This window comes from Elaeis guineensis, chromosome 12, assembly GCF_000442705.2.
Source record: "Elaeis guineensis isolate ETL-2024a chromosome 12, EG11, whole genome shotgun sequence".
Lineage (NCBI taxonomy): Eukaryota > Viridiplantae > Streptophyta > Magnoliopsida > Arecales > Arecaceae > Elaeis > Elaeis guineensis.
In genome coordinates, this window is record NC_026004.2 from 16,524,981 (window position 1) to 16,542,534 (window position 17,554).

Here is a 17,554-nt window from a genome sequence, read left to right on the forward strand (position 1 = left end):
TTATTTATATACATTATGATTGATTTTTATCAAAATTAAAGTAAATAAAAATGTCATTCATATGACATACTAGAAGGACCATTATCATAGGTATTATGATTTTTAATAGCTTATGTACTCTAGTATGTAAGACTGGATTAAGTGAGAATTATTAATATCATGATATATGGAAAGGAGTATATCAATTGAGATGTATAACCGTCATAATCTATATTCATAGTTTTTGCTTAATCAAAGTATAAATGATTTTTCAAGGAATAGATAATTGGATAAATTTTTTAAAAAATGAGTACGTCAAATCATTTTCAAAAATTTTGATTTAGGATTGTTCTTTTTTAAAAAATTAAAGTATTTTATCTTTTAAAATAAAATATTTTAACAAAAATCAATGAGTTATTTTAAGTGATAGTGTAGGCTAAGTGGGAGAATGTTGGATTTGACTCTTATGTGGCTTAATTATTCCTTAGTTAGGTATAACTCATTGGATTAGTCATATGTATTGAATCAATTATAGTAAGTCCAATTAATTAAGTTCTATTCCTAATCAAATATGGACTAGAAGTTAACTTTGATTAGAATTAGTCTTTGATAGGACAAGATAAGTGCAGGTATAAATACAGAAGTGTCCTGATTTTTTTCTCCAACTCTTAAAAAAATATGAGTGATTCCCATCGATCATCCATATTAAGGAGGAGGGTGAGCAGAAAAAAGACCAAACATCCCACGGAAGAAGATAAGACATTCTGTAGGCTACAGGATCATCATATTGGACACACGATGATGCAATGTATGATTTATTTATGATTTAATTTTTATATGAATATAAGAACATGATTCAGACATAATAAAAATTAAAATTATTTAATATGAGATTCACAGAGTACCCTATAATTCATAATTCAGCTAATGAATATTTAATTTTTATTCCCATTAACCTGTGAGGATGGTAAATCTTGCATCCATTCCAAAACTAAACAGCCTTACATATGTTTTGCCTCGCCCATGAATCATGTTTGCATTATTAGGAGCAGTGAGTCTATAACTAGTCTTGCAATGAGGAGACGCATATACCATTGTCTAATATAGTTGTCTTGGTGTTACATAAAAGGAAGTAGATTTGATGTTTACCATAAAACTTGATGGTTTGAAATAGTTACCGACTCTTGATTGCTCACCTAGACAAAAAACACAGGTTTTAGTTCAATGGAACTTGAGATAGTATTATTAATGGCAGACACAATTTGTACTCTTGTTCCATTGCCCATAATTTCAAACCTTGACCAAGAGCTAACTTTATCAAGATTAGTCGAACCCAATCCAACCTAGTCAATTCATGTTAGCTTGTGTTAACCCAAATCCAAGCCAACCCAAATTGTAACTGTAGAAAATAATGACCTGCCCCCCCGATAACCCATCCGTAGCACCCCAACCAATCCAGACCGCACATCCAACCGGCCCAACGGGAACGCTCCCCATCTGGACGGTCCAGATCTAGTCACCCTCCCATCACCCAAAACCCATTCAAAACCCTAACGTCAATCACCCCACCCTTTCTTTCTCACCAAAAAAAAAAAAAAAAATCACCTACCCTTTTCCCTCCCGCCATAAACCCCGGTCGAGTTCGCCATCGCCCCTTCCTTCCACTCTCCGAAGGAGAGAGAAAGAGATCGTCGGCGAGCGGCGGCGGCGGCGGCGGAGACGGAGAAGATGAAGACAATACTGGCAACGGAGATGATGGACATCCCGGAGGGGGTGAAAGTCCGGGTGAAGGCGAAGGTGATCGAGGTCGAGGGACCCCGCGGTAAGCTCACCCGCGACTTCAAGCACCTCAACCTCGACTTCCAGCTCACAGACGGCGGCCGGAAGCTCAAGGTCGACGCCTGGTTCGGGTCTCGGAAGACGACGGCGGCCATCCGCACCTCGATCAGCCACGTCCAAAACCTCATTACCGGCGTCACCAAGGGCTTCCGGTACAAGATGCGCTTCGTCTACGCCCACTTCCCCATCAACGCCTCCATCACCAACTCCAACAGTAGCATTGAGATCCGCAACTTCCTCGGCGAGAAGAAGGTTAGATCGGTTCCCTTTTTATCTCCTTCTTGATAAAGAGTGGATTTTTATTTGATTGCTCTCTCTCTCTCTCTCTCTCTCTCTCTCTCTCTCTGATTTATCTGGTGGTGGATCGACTCGTTAGGTTTCGATCTTTGTTCGCTAGGGTTTCTGGGATGTTTGATGATTGGAAATTGGTAAAATGTGGCTTCTTGGAGTTATTAGAAAAGCAATCTGGAGTTGTAATTTCTTATTTTCTGCATTAAATGCCAGCAATATCATAACTTTCTTTTCTATTTCGTTATTCTCGAAGCGGAGGAGCCGTCATGAGGAGCGGAACATCCTAACATCTTTCTTATGCCCCTGTGCTTTGTCTATTTATTTGCTTTCATCCTACATAAAAATAATGAATTTCATCAATTAGCCTTGATAACAAAAAGGGACTATTAGGTATCATTGTTAAGAGTGGTTTCCATAGTGGTAGACTGGCCTTAGAATGCTTGGGTGACCTCTGTCTAGATTAGCCATTGTGTGTTGGAATGCCTAGGTTTTTGGATCCTAACTCGAAGGACATTTTTCTTCTTACAGGAGATCTTGCCTATTTACCAGGCACTTACTTATTTATACATATAAATATATTCATGTTGATACATGCAAACACATGCATTGACACAAGTTGCAACTTGATTTTCTTGTGACAGCGTGAAGAGTAAAGGACTATTCAATCGCCAGAATTAGACTTCAAAGTTCAACATACAATGGAAGGCAAACTATATTAAATAACCTGTTGCTTTGTGAAGGAAGTTCTTTCTGAAAACTAACTCGGGCATTAGACCTGGTTCAAAATCATATTAGAAGTAGGTTCCAATAATAAGGAAACGTGCTAGAATTGTTCAACAATGAATACAGAAAATCGACGAATTTGATATTGTTTTCAATGAAAAATTTATGGGAAAATTCGGTGACAATTTTTGAATAAAATCAAATGTTTGCTTGTAGAAGTCTCTGCCCGAGAATTCACTAGCCCTTGTGAAGCTTGGCATGATTTAGCTGGTCATAGTACCTACTGGCTGTACCTCATGCTGCATCATAGCGTATCTCAATTTGAATTATGGTCCATGTTTTGCACTTATATGCATCAATATTTTCTTGTTTCATTTCTTTTTATAAATAACATGGATTCAACTATGAAGTAAGATACAAGTGAGTTACACAAGATTGAACCTCTAAAGAAAGATCATTTTGCTTTAGAAAATTATGAAATTAACTGATAATTGAAGTGCTAAACAATGGGGTTATATACTTAACGAACTTAGATGACTAAAAGAACTTAGAGATTGCATGCATTGCATATGGGTAGATGTGTAGACATGTGCACAAGTGTGTGTTCATATGCATGTCTATTGTATATTCAATAGCTTTTTAAATATGAGTTTAGTATAAATTTTATAAATGAAAGTTTATCTTGAGGAAATGATAAATGTTGGCCTATTGAAAATGGTACAATATCCAGCACTATAAATAAATACATGAATTAGAGGATGTTAAGTTTCTTCTAACCATGCTGGCTGTGAGAACACTAGAATATCCTGAGCTACAGACTAGATCCGACTCTTGGATATCTTGCCATGTTGATAACTGTTGTTTCAGCCATGAAACCATGCTGATGCAACGTAGTCCATAATTTGTGGTCACCAGCAAACTTGTAACTTCTTCGTGGTAATATTTTTGCTTCTGGATCTGAATTTGAGCCTGGTTAACAGGGTTTTTTATTTTTATTTTTATTTTTATTTTTGTGGGGTGTGAAGATGCATACATGTTCACCATGCCTTAATTCTTAGTGGTCATATGATGCATGTATGGACACATGTTAACTTGTATTTGTGTATGCATCTGTATGTGTATTTTTGCCTGTGTAAGTGCCTATAAATCTTGTGCTTTCAGCATGGTATTCTTAGTGATCATAACTTGTATTTGTGTATGTATCTAATATATGTATTTATGCATTCATAAGTGCCCATGCATATGCATACCGCTTTTATGTACTTCCCAACTATTGTATAATTTGTTGAATTAGATTTCTCGTAACAAGTCTATGTACATTGCACAGCTTATAAAAATTTAAGACTACTTGCAAAGAAAATATATGAAGTATTCACAGTGATAATTTAATTTCTTTGGGAATATACCTTAAACATTGCAAGCAAATTTTTCTCACAATCATTTTACCTCCCTTTCCGATGTAGTCCTTTTCAGTCCCCTTTGAAAATTTGTCTCTTCTTAGACCTTTATGCTTCAACCTACGCTGTGGTAAGAACTTTAAAAATGTCCAGATTTGTTCTTGGAAGGGAAACTGGATATCATATTTTTATTCTGTTGTTACCATAGAATTGTAGTGGGCAGAAAATAATCAAATGCTTTCTTCCTTTGCAAAGTTTAAACCATATGTTGATGTTCGATCCTCAATGCTACAGGTTCGGAAAGTGGATATGCTTGAAGGGGTGACAATTGTTCGGTCCGACAAGGTCAAGGATGAGCTCATTATTGAGGGTAGTGATATTGAACTTGTTTCCCGGTCTGCTGCCTTGATCAACCAGGTCAGCATCTAAATCGCTGGTCAATTTGTGAATGAATTTAATACATACTCTATTGTTGTACAGTTCCTGTGTTAAAACTAACACCATAGATCCCCCTTTTTTTTTGTGCTGACAGAAATGCCACGTAAAAAACAAGGATATCAGAAAGTTTTTGGATGGAATCTATGTTAGTGAGAAAGGTACCATGGTTGAAGAATAGTAGGTGAGTGCTTTAGTCAATCGTTTAGGTGTCCTTGTTTTGTCTGAGAGGGGTATCCTAAAATATTTTTGTTACCTGCTCAACGTAATGGTAGATTTTAGGCATGGAAGCAAGATTTGGAGATTTCCCATTATATTCTGAATGATTTAAATCTTTCCTTCATTTATGCTGCTGAGTTGGAAATTTGTTAGTCTTCATGTTCTGTTCGGGCCGTTTGAATTAATATTTTTTGATCAAGATCCTTACCTCCTGGCTATTGGACTGCTGAATCAGGAGTTCTTTGTAGGATGACTTAGTTGAGGTGATCTGTCTGGGTCCTTGTTTTGGGTGCATTTTTTTGTGGATCATGGGTTCCACCTTTCAGCCACAGGACCAAGGCTGGTGGGAAATGCTATTTTTGGTTGCAAACGAACAAGCGAACTCGCTTGGGAGCTCAAACACCAAAGCGTTACATGATCCATGTTCAGACTTTGGATCCACTGGTTCATTTTCTGGTTGGGGTGTTACGGTTGGAGTATATAATGAATTGGTTGATGTATCAAACATACCTTTCCAAGTCAATTTAATCACACAATGTCGAAAGATACCAGGAATGGTATAGGGAGCCGAACGTCCATGATCAGGCATATGATGAGTTTGTAATTGTGAATCATGCCTCATTCATTTCAATCTTTTATGTGATGCAACCTTTTTTATTTTTTGTAGAAGATACAAACATTTTCAGCTTATTTGTTTGCCCATCCAGTACAGTTTAAAGTTTTTCTTACTCAGCTCTCAGTTTGTGTTGGCGTCAAACATATACCTATCCATAGGGTGCATACAAATTGTTTCTCTTATTATCTCTATTGATATTAATCTATATATCTTGAGATATATCGGCTGGGAGGATACCAATATATGAATCTGGAATTTTCTAATTTTCCTTTGAATGTTTTTTGATGATTAAAGTTTGTTGGTGCAAAAATCTGCTTGCGCCGGAGAAGCTGGAGTCGGGGAAGCCGCGGTCGCCGTCGGGACCTGCAAAGGAAGTCTAAACCGGAGGTGGGGTTGCTCCGGCAAGACCCTCCGACGCTCAAGTCAGTTCTCTGCCTCAACAAGAATGGAGTGCTCGAACGGAGAATTTAGCAGAGTTTTGAGATAAGAAATGAGCTTAGAGAATAACGTATCTGGATCCCCCTTTTTATAGGCGGAGGAGGTAACGGATTGATGGCGACGTCTGTAACCGTCTGGTCGTGGGCCGCCCATAGTCAGAGGGAATTTATTGCGAAGGGTAGTGGAGCGGAATCGTGGCTATCACCGCAGCTCGCCACGTGGAATCAGTTGCGAGGAGTGGAGCAGCGTCCGTTGTCGTGACTTGCCAGCGGATGGGAGAATCGTCCGGTATCCGTCGCAGGAGGTGGAGCAGGTTCGTGGCCGTTATTGTGGCCTGCCAGGGGGTAGTGGAGCTGTGCGGAATCCGCCACAGGAAGTGGAGCAGAGCTGCGATGGTTACTGCGGCCTGTCAGGGAATGATGGAGCTGCGCGGAATCCGCCACAGGAAGTGGAGCAGGATCGTGGCCGTTATGGTGGCCTGCCAGGGGGTGCAGATCCATCGGCTGAAGTTCGGCAGCGGTCGGAGTCCGGCCCCCGTAGGAGTTCGGGCGTGGTCTTCCTGTAATTAAAGTTAAAGGCGAAGTTCGGCTCCCGTAGGAGTCCGGACGGGGCTTACCAGCAGTCGTTGTTGAGGACGGAGCCCGGCTCCCGTAGGAGTCCGGGCGGAGTCTGCTTGCGGCTGCAGTTGTTGGCGTCGAGGATGAGGACGGAGCCCGGCTCCCGTAGGAGTCCGGGCGGAGTCTGCTTGCGGCTGCAGTTGTTGGCGTCGAGGATGAAGCCCGGCTCCCATAAGAGTACGGGCGAAGTCTCCCTGCAATTAAAGTCAAAGGCGAAGTCCGGCTCCCGTAGGAGTCCGGACGAGACTTACCAGCGGTCGACGCTGAGGACGGAGCCCGGCTCCCGTAGGAGTCCGGGCGGAGCCGTCCTGTTGTCGATGTCGGCGGCGGAGCCCGGCTCCCGTAGGAGTTCGGGCGGAGCTGTCCTGCTCGTAACCGTTGGAGTTGTCGGTGACGGAGCCCGGCTCTCGTAGGAGTCCGGGCGGAGCTGTCCTGTAGTCGATGTCGGCGGCGGAACCCGGCTCCCGTGGGAGTCCGGGCGGAGCTGTCCTGCTCGTAACTGTTGGAGTTGTCGGTGACGGAGCCCGGCTCCCGTAGGAGTCCGGGCGGAGCTGTCCTGTAGTCGATTCCGCTGAGGGTTTCGGCTGTGGGCATTTTATACCCAACACCAGTCCCCCTACTTCCGAGTTTGGATTTCAAACGAAGGAAGTACAGAGAGAGATGGGCACAGCCGGAACCGTCCCTTCGAATCCTGCGCACTACCGCCTCCAGATATTTTGGCATTAAATGAGCGCGTGCCGGAGTCTTTTCGAATTGGAGCGGTACGAGGGGATGCTTCGAAAATCCCGCAGGTACTCTGGCCTAGGTACGGCGCAATTATGATCCTGCCAACCGTCAGCCGCTTTTAGCCGTCTGCCAGGGGGAGTGGGACACGTGTTGGATGCGGACTGGCCTGGGGGATTCGCGATCATTATGGCGCCGGATCCCAGGGTCTATTTAAACCCGTCCTCCCTCCTTTAGGCGTCCTACTCCATTCCTGAGTTTTCGCTGGTGTCTGTCTTCTCTTCGAGAGCCCTGCTTTAGTGAGCGTCTTTTCGAGCCGTAGGCGCCTCCTGTTTCTCGTCCCCCAGGTCCCTCAGAGTAATATAGGTTAGTGCCAACCTTCCTCTCACCGCCTAGGGGCTTCTCCTCTCACCATTACTTTTGTGCCTCCCTCCGAGTTAGCCTTCGGCCTCTCGTTCCTCTTTCGGTCCGTCTTTTTAGGGTCCTTTAGATCCTCCCTTCGAAACTACTCAAAATGTCCTCTGGCTCTTCTGCTCCCGGCAGTTCCGAGAGTTCTTCTGCTTCAAACCCCCAGGTCCATGTCTCTGCGGACGAACCCGCGTCCGGGGCTGGGCCTCGCCCGGTTTTCGCACCGGGCGTTATTCCATGTTCGACGAGAGGAACTCCTTCTGATGGGGTTCCTCCGGAGTACGATCTGGAGCTACTTGGCCCCTCTGACCGGGCCAGCACTCCTCCTCTCGGTCGCTTCTGTTTGTATCAGGAAGCGTTCCGTGCCGGACTCCGGCTTCCGCTTCCTGCCTTTGTCGCTGCCTTCTTCCGCTTCTTGGACATCTCTCTCGCTTCCGTGGCCCCGAACTCCTTTAGGTTTCTGATAGGGTTTCTCTCCCTCTGCCACATAGTCGAGGTTCAGCCGTCCCTCTCCTTGTTTAGGCATTTTTATACCTTCAAACGTCATCCTTCGGCGAAGGACTGGTGGTACTTCTCCTCCCAGTTCGGTAAGAAGGGGTTGCTGAAGGGCGCCCCTTCTTCGATTCACAATTGGAAGGAGAAATACCTCTTCGTCCACTGCCCGACCTTGGAACTGGGCCTGCCCCCTTGGGGTTCTCTGAGGGATTCCATCCGCCGGGCTCCCAGCCTGGGGGAGGACGACCTCCAGGCCGCCCAGAAGCTTCTAACTTATCCCGCTCCTTCCCTTCCTAATCTTCTGAGGGAGCAGCTTCTTTTCAACATCGGCCTGAGCCCTCAGGATCCAGCGAGTATTCATCTTATCTTTTCTTTTCTTGCCTTCCTCTTCTTCTTCTCTTTACCTCTTTTTCCTTCTCACTCTCTTCTTTTTCTTTCTTTCTTTTTTTTTTTTTTTTTTTTTTTTTAGCAATGGACGCCGAAGCAACGCGGATGCTCACCAGGGGCATGAGAGCTCAGAAGAGAAAGGGCGCGGCGGCCTCCGGATCGGCGAAGAGGGCCAGGGCGGAGGAGACGAGCTTGGCTGCGCCCGTCCAGGCGGCCCCGGCCATCGACATTCTTTCAGATGCCGAGCCAGTGGCTCCCCGGGCTTCCTCGAGGAGCCCGCCGACTGGGGCCCCCGCTCCGGGGGTTCGCCCCACGGAGGCGCCCGCCGCGGGGAGGAGGAAATCGGTGGCTCGCAGGGCGAGTAGCCACCGAGCTGCTGCAGACGAGTCTGTCTGCTCCGAGGAGGGATCGGAGAACCCCTTCAACGATAGGGACTTGATCAGGCGGCTGCTCGACGGCTGCATCCTGTCCGACGTCGTGGAGAGGATCGACCGCGCCGATCCTGAGCAGCGGGCTTGGGACTCTTTGGGGTCCTTCCTCGAGGTAAGCGGATATTTATTTACACGGTCACTCGGCCTTTGTCGTAATTCTCTATCCGTCCTTGCAGATTGGGCACCAGCTCTTCGCCTATGTCGAGGCGACGAGCCGCATGAGGAGGGACCTCCTTCAGGCGGAGGAACGCTGCCAAGCCGAGGTTGCTCGCCTCCAAGCGAAGACGGCCGAAGTAGTCGCCCTCCAGGAGGCCCTGGAAAGAGAAAGGCAAGCCCGGGAAGAGGAGAGACGGATCTTGGAGGAGTCGGCGAGGAAGGCGGAGGCCGAGGTCGCCCATTTGGTCGAGCAAACTCCGGCTCTGGTCTCGGAGGCCAGGGCCCTTGCGGTGGAGGAATTCAAGGCCTCCGCGGAGATGAGGGACCTGAATGTCCAGTTCGGCCAGGAGGCGTTCACCAAGGGGTTCGAGCTCTGCCAAGAGAAGGTGGCCAGCAAATACCCCGAACTCGATCTCGGCTTTCTTGAGGAGTCTGAAGACGAGGCCGGCCCCTCGTCCGCCGCCACCGCGGTCGCACCCGCCGCGCCGAGTTCTCCACCTCCTGCCCCTGAGGTCTGAGACCTCTGATCTTGTGCCCTTATTTTGTCGCCATATTTCCTTTCTGTTTGTCTTCAAAATTATTCAATCAATAAAGTCGAATTTCTTGTTGTGGAAGGCTTCTCCTTCCCCCTCCTCCTTCTTTCTGCTTTTCTTCTTGTAATGAGTCGATCTTTGATGCTTGCATCTTCCGATGGCAGTGTCCTGCTGAAGCACTCCCCTTGCCCCTGGGGGTCCCGCTGAAATCAACAATCCAGCGGTTGAAAAAGGAGGTCCTTCACCTGACGAGGAAGTTAAAGAAGACGGAAGGCGAGCTCCGCAAATCAAGAGAAGGCCATTCTGAAGCCGCCGCTGAGGCCGCCCACTTTCGGAGTCTCCATGTGAAGGCGATCATGGATTACAGCCGGAGGAAGGCGAACTTCACGAAGGAGCTCGAGGAATGCAAGAAGAGCACCAGCGACCGAATTTGGGCTCAAGAAGCCAGGATCAGCACCCTTAAGGTGGAACTGTCAGCTGCGAAGAGGAAGATCGGCCAGCTGGAAGGAAACTCATCCCGGCTCTTGGCCCGGGTCGATGATGGACAGAAGTGGTCGCAAAAGGTCTCCGACCTTCAAAAGCAGCTCCAAGACGTCGAGATGAGCCACGACGTGCAGCGGGCCAGCTGGCGCCGGCAAGTGGAAGAGTATAAAGGGAGATTCCGAACGGCGGCTGACGAGGTCGTCCGTCTCCAGAGGCAGCTGGCTAATAGGGCGCAGCTTACTTCCGCCCAAGATTTTGAAGAGCTCCAAGCCCTGAGAGGCACTGTTGAAGGGATTTCTGTCTCCCTCGGGGAGAAGACAGCCGAGCTGCAACAAGTGAAGATCCAACTGGCACTTGAGCGGCAGGCCGTCGCAGACGCGGAGGCGGAGTCCGAAGTTTTGCGGAAGTGGCGTCGAGAAGCGGAGGCTGAGAGCCAGCAACTTCGTCGGGCGCTCCAGGACGCGCTGCGGAAGAGGGAAGAACTAGAAGAAGCAATGGAGAACCTGAGGCAGTCCTGGTTGAGGGATGGAGTAGATAACCCTAGGTCGGAGGGAGCAGGGCCTCCTTAGAGCTCTTTTGTCTTTATGTCTTATCATGTAGTTACTTCTTTTTGTCGTTTTGTCCTTCTTTCCTTGGCCGTCCCGGTCTTGTAGTGTGTATATCGGAAATGGAAAGAAGAGCGTTTTGTGTTACCTCGTCCACGCGTCGCACTGATATTGTTGTCTGCTGAACCTTTCTTGTCGTTTGACTTGTTTGATGTAGACGTCGTCGGGGGGTGGGGGCTTTTTCTCTTCATCCGATCTTGTTAGGCGGCCGGGTTTTGCCACCATTAACCCCCGCTGCAGAAGTCATGGATGGAGCCCGGCTCCTGTAGGAGTCCGGGCGAAGTCTTCCTTGTAGGCGGAACCCGGCTCCCGTAGGAGTCCGGGTGGAGTCTTCCTTGTAGGCGGAACCCGGCTCCCGTAGGAGCCCGGGTGAAGTCCTCCTTGTAGGCGGAACCCGGCTCCCGTAGGAGCCCGGGTGCAGTCCTCCTTGTAGGCGGAACCCGGCTCCCGTAGGAGCCCGGGTGGAGTCTTCCTTGTAGGCGGAACCCGGCTCCCGTAGGAGCCCGGGTGGAGTCTTCCTTGTAGGCGGAACCCGGCTCCCGTAGGAGTCCGGGTGAAGTCTTCCTTGTAGGCGGAACTCGGGCTCCTTCCTTGTAGGCGGAACCCGGCTCCCGTAGGAGCCCGGGTGAAGTCTTCCTTGTAGACGGAACCCGGCTCCCGTAGGAGTCCGGGTGGAGTCCTCCTTGTAGGCGGAACCCGGCTCCCGTAGGAGTCCGGGTGAAGTCTTCCCTGGCGTTGGGACCCGGCTCCCGTAGGAGTCCGGGTGAAGTCTTTCTTGGCGTTGGAACCCGGCTTCCGCAGGAGTCCGGGCCTTCCATTTTGCTCGAGCCGGCGTGAGGTTCTCCTCTCGTTACCAGCCTGGCTTGTGGGGGCGCGTTAGGGCGCTGTAAGGCCTCTCCCCCATCCGGTCTAAAAGAACCGGGCCTTCGACTTTGCTCATGTCAGGACGAGGCTCTCCTCCTGTTCCTGACATGGCTGTGGGGGCACATTAGGGCGTTGTAAGGCCTCTCCCCCCATCCGGTCTAAAAGAACCGGGCTTTCGACTTTGCTCATGTCAGGACGAGGCTCTCCTCCTGTTCCTGACATGGCTGTGGGGGCACATTAGGGCGTTGTAAGGTCTCTCCCCCCATCCGGTCTAAAAGAACCGGGCCTTTGACTTTGCTCAAGTTAGGGCGATGTTTTCCTCCTGTCCCTAACAGGGCTGTGGGGGCACATTAGGGTGTTGTAAGGCCTCTCCCCCCATCCGGTCTAAAAGAACCGGGCCTTTGACTTTGCTCAAGTTAGGGCGAAGTTCTCCTCCTGTCCCTAACAGGGCTGTGGGGGCACATTAGGGCGTTGTAAGGCCTCTCCCCCCATCCGGTCTAAAAGAACCGGGCCTTTGACTTCGCTCATGTCAGGACGAGGTTCTCCTCCTGTTCCTGACATGGCTGTGGTTTTCGGAGGGGTCGTATCCAGTCGTAACAAATCCATGCCAGGTGGGAAGAGCGCGTTAGGTAGAAAGAAAATTAGATTCAAGGCGAAATCGTAAGTGATACATTTACAGTTTTCCCGCTCCTCCTTGAGGCCCTCCGGTGATGGAGTCGATGGTCCCGATGGGAGGCCGGTCCCCGGGTTGCTCCTCCCTTTTCTGCGGTTCAGGCTGTGGGAGGGCTCTTGGCCGGTCTCCTCTACCCTCAGGCCTGCGGCGGATGAATCTGTCGAGTCGACCTCGCCGAATGAGCTCCTCGATCTCGTCTTGGAGCTGGATGCATTCTTCGGTGTCGTGGCCGTGGTCGCGGTGATAGAGGCAGAACTTGTTGGGGTTGCGCTTCTCGGGATGTGTGCGCATCCTCTCCGGCCTAGGGAGCTGCTCCCTGACCTCCATTAATACCTGGGCCTTCGAGGCATTGAGGGGGGCGTAGTTGCGAAATCTCCCTGGTGGGGAGCCCCGCCGAATCCCGCGGTCCGGGCTTCTCTGCCTGCGTGCCCGGGGTGGAGTATGGGCGCGCTTATGCCCAGGAGGGGATCGGGAACGCGGCCGGGCTTCCTTTGGCCTTTTCTCAGCTGCGGGCTTACTCGAATCTCCCGCTTGACGCTCCCTTGCTGTCTCTTCGTCCTTCATTTTGAAGGCTTCTTCCGCTCGGGCGTATCCTTCAGCCCGAGCCAGTAAATCGGCAAAATCCCTGGGGTACTTCTTCTCCAGAGAGTACAAAAGATCATTCTTCTGAAGGCCACCTTTCAGGACGGCCATGACAACTGATTGGTCCAAGTTCCGGACCTCCAACGCCGCGATGTTAAAGCGGTTGACGTAGGCCCGTATGGACTCCCCTTCCCTCTGCTTGATGTTGATGAGGGACTCCGAACCCTTCCGGGGACGCCGGCTGCTGACAAAATGGGCCACAAATTGGTGGCTCATTTGATCGAAGGAAAAGATGGTACCCGGCTTCAAAGCCGAGTACCAGTTCCTCGCTGCTCCCTTCAAAGTAGACGGGAAAACCCGGCATAAGATGGCGTCAGGAGCGCCGTGAAGCAGCATCATCGTTCGGAAGGCCTCCAGATGATCAACCGGGTCCGAAGTCCCGTCGTAGCTTTCGAACTGGGGAAGCTTGAAGTTTGGCGGGATCGGTTCCTGCATAATCATTTGGGAGAAGGGAGGGTCAGTGCAAATATCCTCACCATAAGCGGGGGGCGCGTGGCGGAGTTCTTCAATCCGTCGGTTCATCTCCTAGAGCCTCCGATCCAGGAAATCCTCTCGACTTCGAGTCTCGAGGGTCCTTTGGCAGAACGGGGGCAGGGATCTTCCAGGGGTGGAGTCGTGGTCCGATTGAGGGCTCTCTACCCTCGGATTTGTTTTCCCGGGAAGGACGGGGCGGCTGGCCCAGGTGGCCCGCCCCGCCGCCGGGTTCTGGCATTCTGGCGATGCCCTTTCCGGGTGCGCTGACGCCTGCGGTTGCTGCTGCTGCATTGCTTGCACAGCTTCGACGAGGCCTCTGACCTGCTGTGCCAGCAAGTCAAATTGCTCCGCGCCGACCGCCGCCGCCGGAGGGGGAGGAGGAGGAGGCTGAGAAACAGGAGGGGAGGCCGGAGCCTGAGATCTGGCCGCGGAGGCCGTGGACCGTCGGGTGGACGCCTTGCGCGGAGGCATCGAGTGTCGATCTCGCGGGGGAAGATTAGGAGTGGGTGACGGAGAGACGGTCGGAGGCGGCTCCGTTGAACACTCCTTTAAGAACAAGGGTGCTGCAAAGACACAGGCCCTTCTTCTAGCGCCAATCCTGTTGGTGCAAAAATCTGCTTGCGTCGGAGAAGCTGGAGTCGGGGAAGCCGCGGTCGCCGCCGGGACCTGCAAAGGAAGTCTAAACCGGAGGTGGGGTTGCTCCGGCAAGACCCTCCGACGCTCAAGTCAGTTCTCTGCCTCAACAAGAATGGAGTGCTCGAACGGAGAATTTAGCAGAGTTTTGAGATAAGAAATGAGCTTAGAGAATAACGTATCTGGATCCCCCTTTTTATAGGCGGAGGAGGTAACGGATTGATGGCGACGTCTGTAACCGTCTGGTCGTGGGCCGCCCATAGTCAGAGGGAATTTATTGCGAAGGGTAGTGGAGCGGAATCGTGGCTATCACCGCAGCTCGCCACGTGGAATCAGTTGCGAGGAGTGGAGCAGCGTCCGTTGTCGTGACTTGCCAGCGGATGGGAGAATCGCCCGGTATCCGTCGCAGGAGGTGGAGCAGGTTCGTGGCCGTTATTGTGGCCTGCCAGGGGGTAGTGGAGCTGTGCGGAATCCGCCACAGGAAGTGGAGCAGAGCTGTGATGGTTACTGCGGCCTGTCAGGGAATGATGGAGCTGCGCGGAATCCGCCACAGGAAGTGGAGCAGGATCGTGGCCGTTATGGTGGCCTGCCAGGGGGTGCAGATCCATCGACTGAAGTTCGGCAGCGGTCGGAGTCCGGCCCCCGTAGGAGTCCGGGCGTGGTCTTCCTGTAATTAAAGTTAAAGGTGAAGTCCGGCTCCCGTAGGAGTCCGGACGGGGCTTACCAGCAGTCGTTGTTGAGGACGGAGCCCGGCTCCCGTAGGAGTCCGGGCGGAGTCTGCTTGCGGCTGCAGTTGTTGGCGTCGAGGATGAGGACGGAGCCCGGCTCCCGTAGGAGTCCGGGCGGAGTCTGCTTGCGGCTGCAGTTGTTGGCGTCGAGGATGAAGCCCGGCTCCCATAAGAGTACGGGCGAAGTCTCCCTGCAATTAAAGTCAAAGGCGAAGTCCGGCTCCCGTAGGAGTCCGGACGAGACTTACCAGCGGTCGACGCTGAGGACGGAGCCCGGCTCCCGTAGGAGTTCGGGCGGAGCCGTCCTGTTGTCGATGTCGGCGGCGGAGCCCGGCTCCCGTAGGAGTCCGGGCGGAGTTGTCCTGCTCGTAACCGTTGGAGTTGTCGGTGACGGAGCCCGGCTCCCGTAGGAGTTCGGGCGGAGCTGTCCTGTAGTCGATGTCGGCGGCGGAACCCGGCTCCCGTGGGAGTCCGGACGGAGCTGTCCTGCTCGTAACTGTTGGAGTTGTCGGTGACGGAGCCCGGCTCCCGTAGGAGTCCGGGCGGAGCTGTCCTGTAGTCGATTCCGCTGAGGGTTTCGGCTGTGGGCATTTTATACCCAACAAAGTTTAAAATCAATATCATTCGTTGGTATATCTTGTTTTTATTAAATCTATTCGTATGCTAATATCTTGTTTCCAATAAAAGAGCTGAGATCTTTGCCCTTATCTTAGATTGCTGACTTTTATTGCCTTGGCAGAGATACCGGCATGTTCTTTTATCTCAGCATGGAGCCATCCACCAAGACTAATCAGGCCACGTGCTTCTCTCACTCCAGTACTAGCATGCCCCTCACCATAGACATGATCCTTCACTCTCACTAGATAGACCAGTCAATGGCTTGTCAAGTCTGCTCTCGAGTAGGTTAGAGAATGGTCTGCGCTACACTTTGGTGAGCTTTGCCCGTTGAGTCTTTAATTGATCAAGGTGCTCTATAACTACATATTTTATGCTTAATTCTTTGTTGGAAGAGGCTAGTGTTCTGGTACCTCAATTTGAGGACTCGAATCAAATTAATTACTAGGGGTGCAAGCATTTTGATGGTAGTAGTGTGTGGCTAGTGTTTTTTTGATAAAAAAGAGCATTTATACCAGTCTTGTATGAATAAGTCCAAAAAAATCAGAAAACAAAATATTCCTACGTGGTCTTGGAGATGTTCTTACATCCGTTGAGAGTAGATATTCAGAGTGCTCTGCAACAAAAGCAGTCTCTTGGAAGACATGTTTGATGACTAGAGTTGTGCACTTCATCACCATGGTAAAGTCTTCCTCGATGACCAGATGGTTGGCACGTAGAGACCGTCGTGTGTATGCAATCCTCGTCTAGGTGGTACGAACCTCCGCTCTAGATACCGTGGGCTCAAAGAGGTGGTTTCTTTAGCTACCACTAGTCTGAAATTAGATCCATGGATCACAAAGTTGGTGCCTTATCGTCTGTCTCTGGCATTGCGATCAAAATTGGCTTTGAGATGCATTGGTAGAGGTAGGGGTGAGCATGGTCCGATTTGGACTGGTTTCATGCTCAAATCTAAGTCGAACCAATCCTAAACGGTTTGGCATTTCTAGAAACCAAACCAAACCAATAGAATATTAAAACTAAACTAAACCAATATGGTTTAAACGGTTTGGTTTAGTTTGGTTTACCAGTTTATATATATATATATATATATATATTGTGATTCATGAAGACTTGTTTTCTTTTCACATAAGAGTACCATCAAAAGAATTTATCAAGTAAAATGATTTAAATTGACATAAGATATTGTCACTTAACAAAATAAAATTCTTAAACAGACATCATCATTAAGAATTAAGATAAAGATCCCAACACATTACAATAAAACTAAACAATCTAATAAGTCACTTAGGATTTAAGGCTAGTCAATATAAAATCAAATTGAAAAACAACACCATAAATTCAGAATTATTTTTTAATACATTAATACTTCAACATAAACAACACCCTAATCAAAACAATATTTTTATATATCAAAAATCAATCAAACCAAACCGAATAAAATTTTAAACCAAACCAAACTTGCGGTTTGGTTCGGTTTCACCGGTTTGATTGGTTTAGGTTCGGTTTTTCTCACCCCTAAGTAGAGGGGGCTCTCGAGAAATAGAAACTCGTCGGATCATTATATGAGCAGGAAGGGGGTCCAGTTCTTTGAGGACCTTGAGATCACTTCAGTAAGTTCTGCTGTCAGTGTGTGGCCAGGTTTAATGTGCCACTTGGTTGTAGTAGGATCGGATTGTTCATTCCCAGCTTTACTAAAAATTTGAAGTACTAACTATGCATGCATATCTGCTGCTATCTTGAATGCATGAAAGTTTTACAGGTTCGGCTGTGCAATTCTGTCCTGCAACTGAGGTCGGTTTAAATGGGAAAACAATCACTTTTATTTATAGTCCATCAAATTCTGCCTTGCACCTAATTGATAAAACTCTCCTGTGACTTTGGCTGCTGGCTATCCATTTCCATAGAGAATTATTCTTTCCATATAATAAATTTTCTGTTGCCTTTAATGCCAAATAACGTAAGTCCTTGGAGAATTGTGTGTGGAATACCAGAAAGAACTGCTGCATGGTGGCAAAATGAACTTTTCAGCTTTAAGTTGCTAGAAATGGGACGGTGGTGGATGACTTCATCCTTACAATGTTTCTGAAATGCAGACAATTGGCATCCATTTCAGAGCTCCTTGAAAAAGATGTTGAATTTTACACTCA

General features: G+C 49.1%; 1 protein-coding gene across 3 annotated transcripts in view; it reads left to right on the forward strand.

Annotated features, from left to right (window-relative positions):
• The first annotated feature begins 1,557 nt into the window (after positions 1-1,557).
• LOC105054941 (large ribosomal subunit protein uL6) overlaps positions 1,558-17,554 on the forward strand; it is a 16,227-nt gene continuing 230 nt past the window's right edge. Inside the window, exons 1-4 of one of the 3 annotated variants that reach the window (XM_010936596.4) lie at positions 1,558-2,070; positions 4,524-4,646; positions 4,762-4,848; positions 17,501-17,554. The exon at positions 17,501-17,554 is cut by the window's right edge and continues 230 nt beyond it. In XM_010936596.4, coding sequence (XP_010934898.1) covers positions 1,708-2,070; positions 4,524-4,646; positions 4,762-4,845 — 570 coding nt within the window. In that variant the 5' untranslated portion in view covers positions 1,558-1,707 and the 3' untranslated portion in view covers positions 4,846-4,848; positions 17,501-17,554. Of the gene's footprint in view, positions 2,071-4,523; positions 4,647-4,761; positions 4,849-5,118; positions 5,541-15,528; positions 15,866-17,500 lie in introns of those variants that run through there. The other 2 variants (XM_010936595.4, XM_010936594.4) reach the window with 2 other exon arrangements.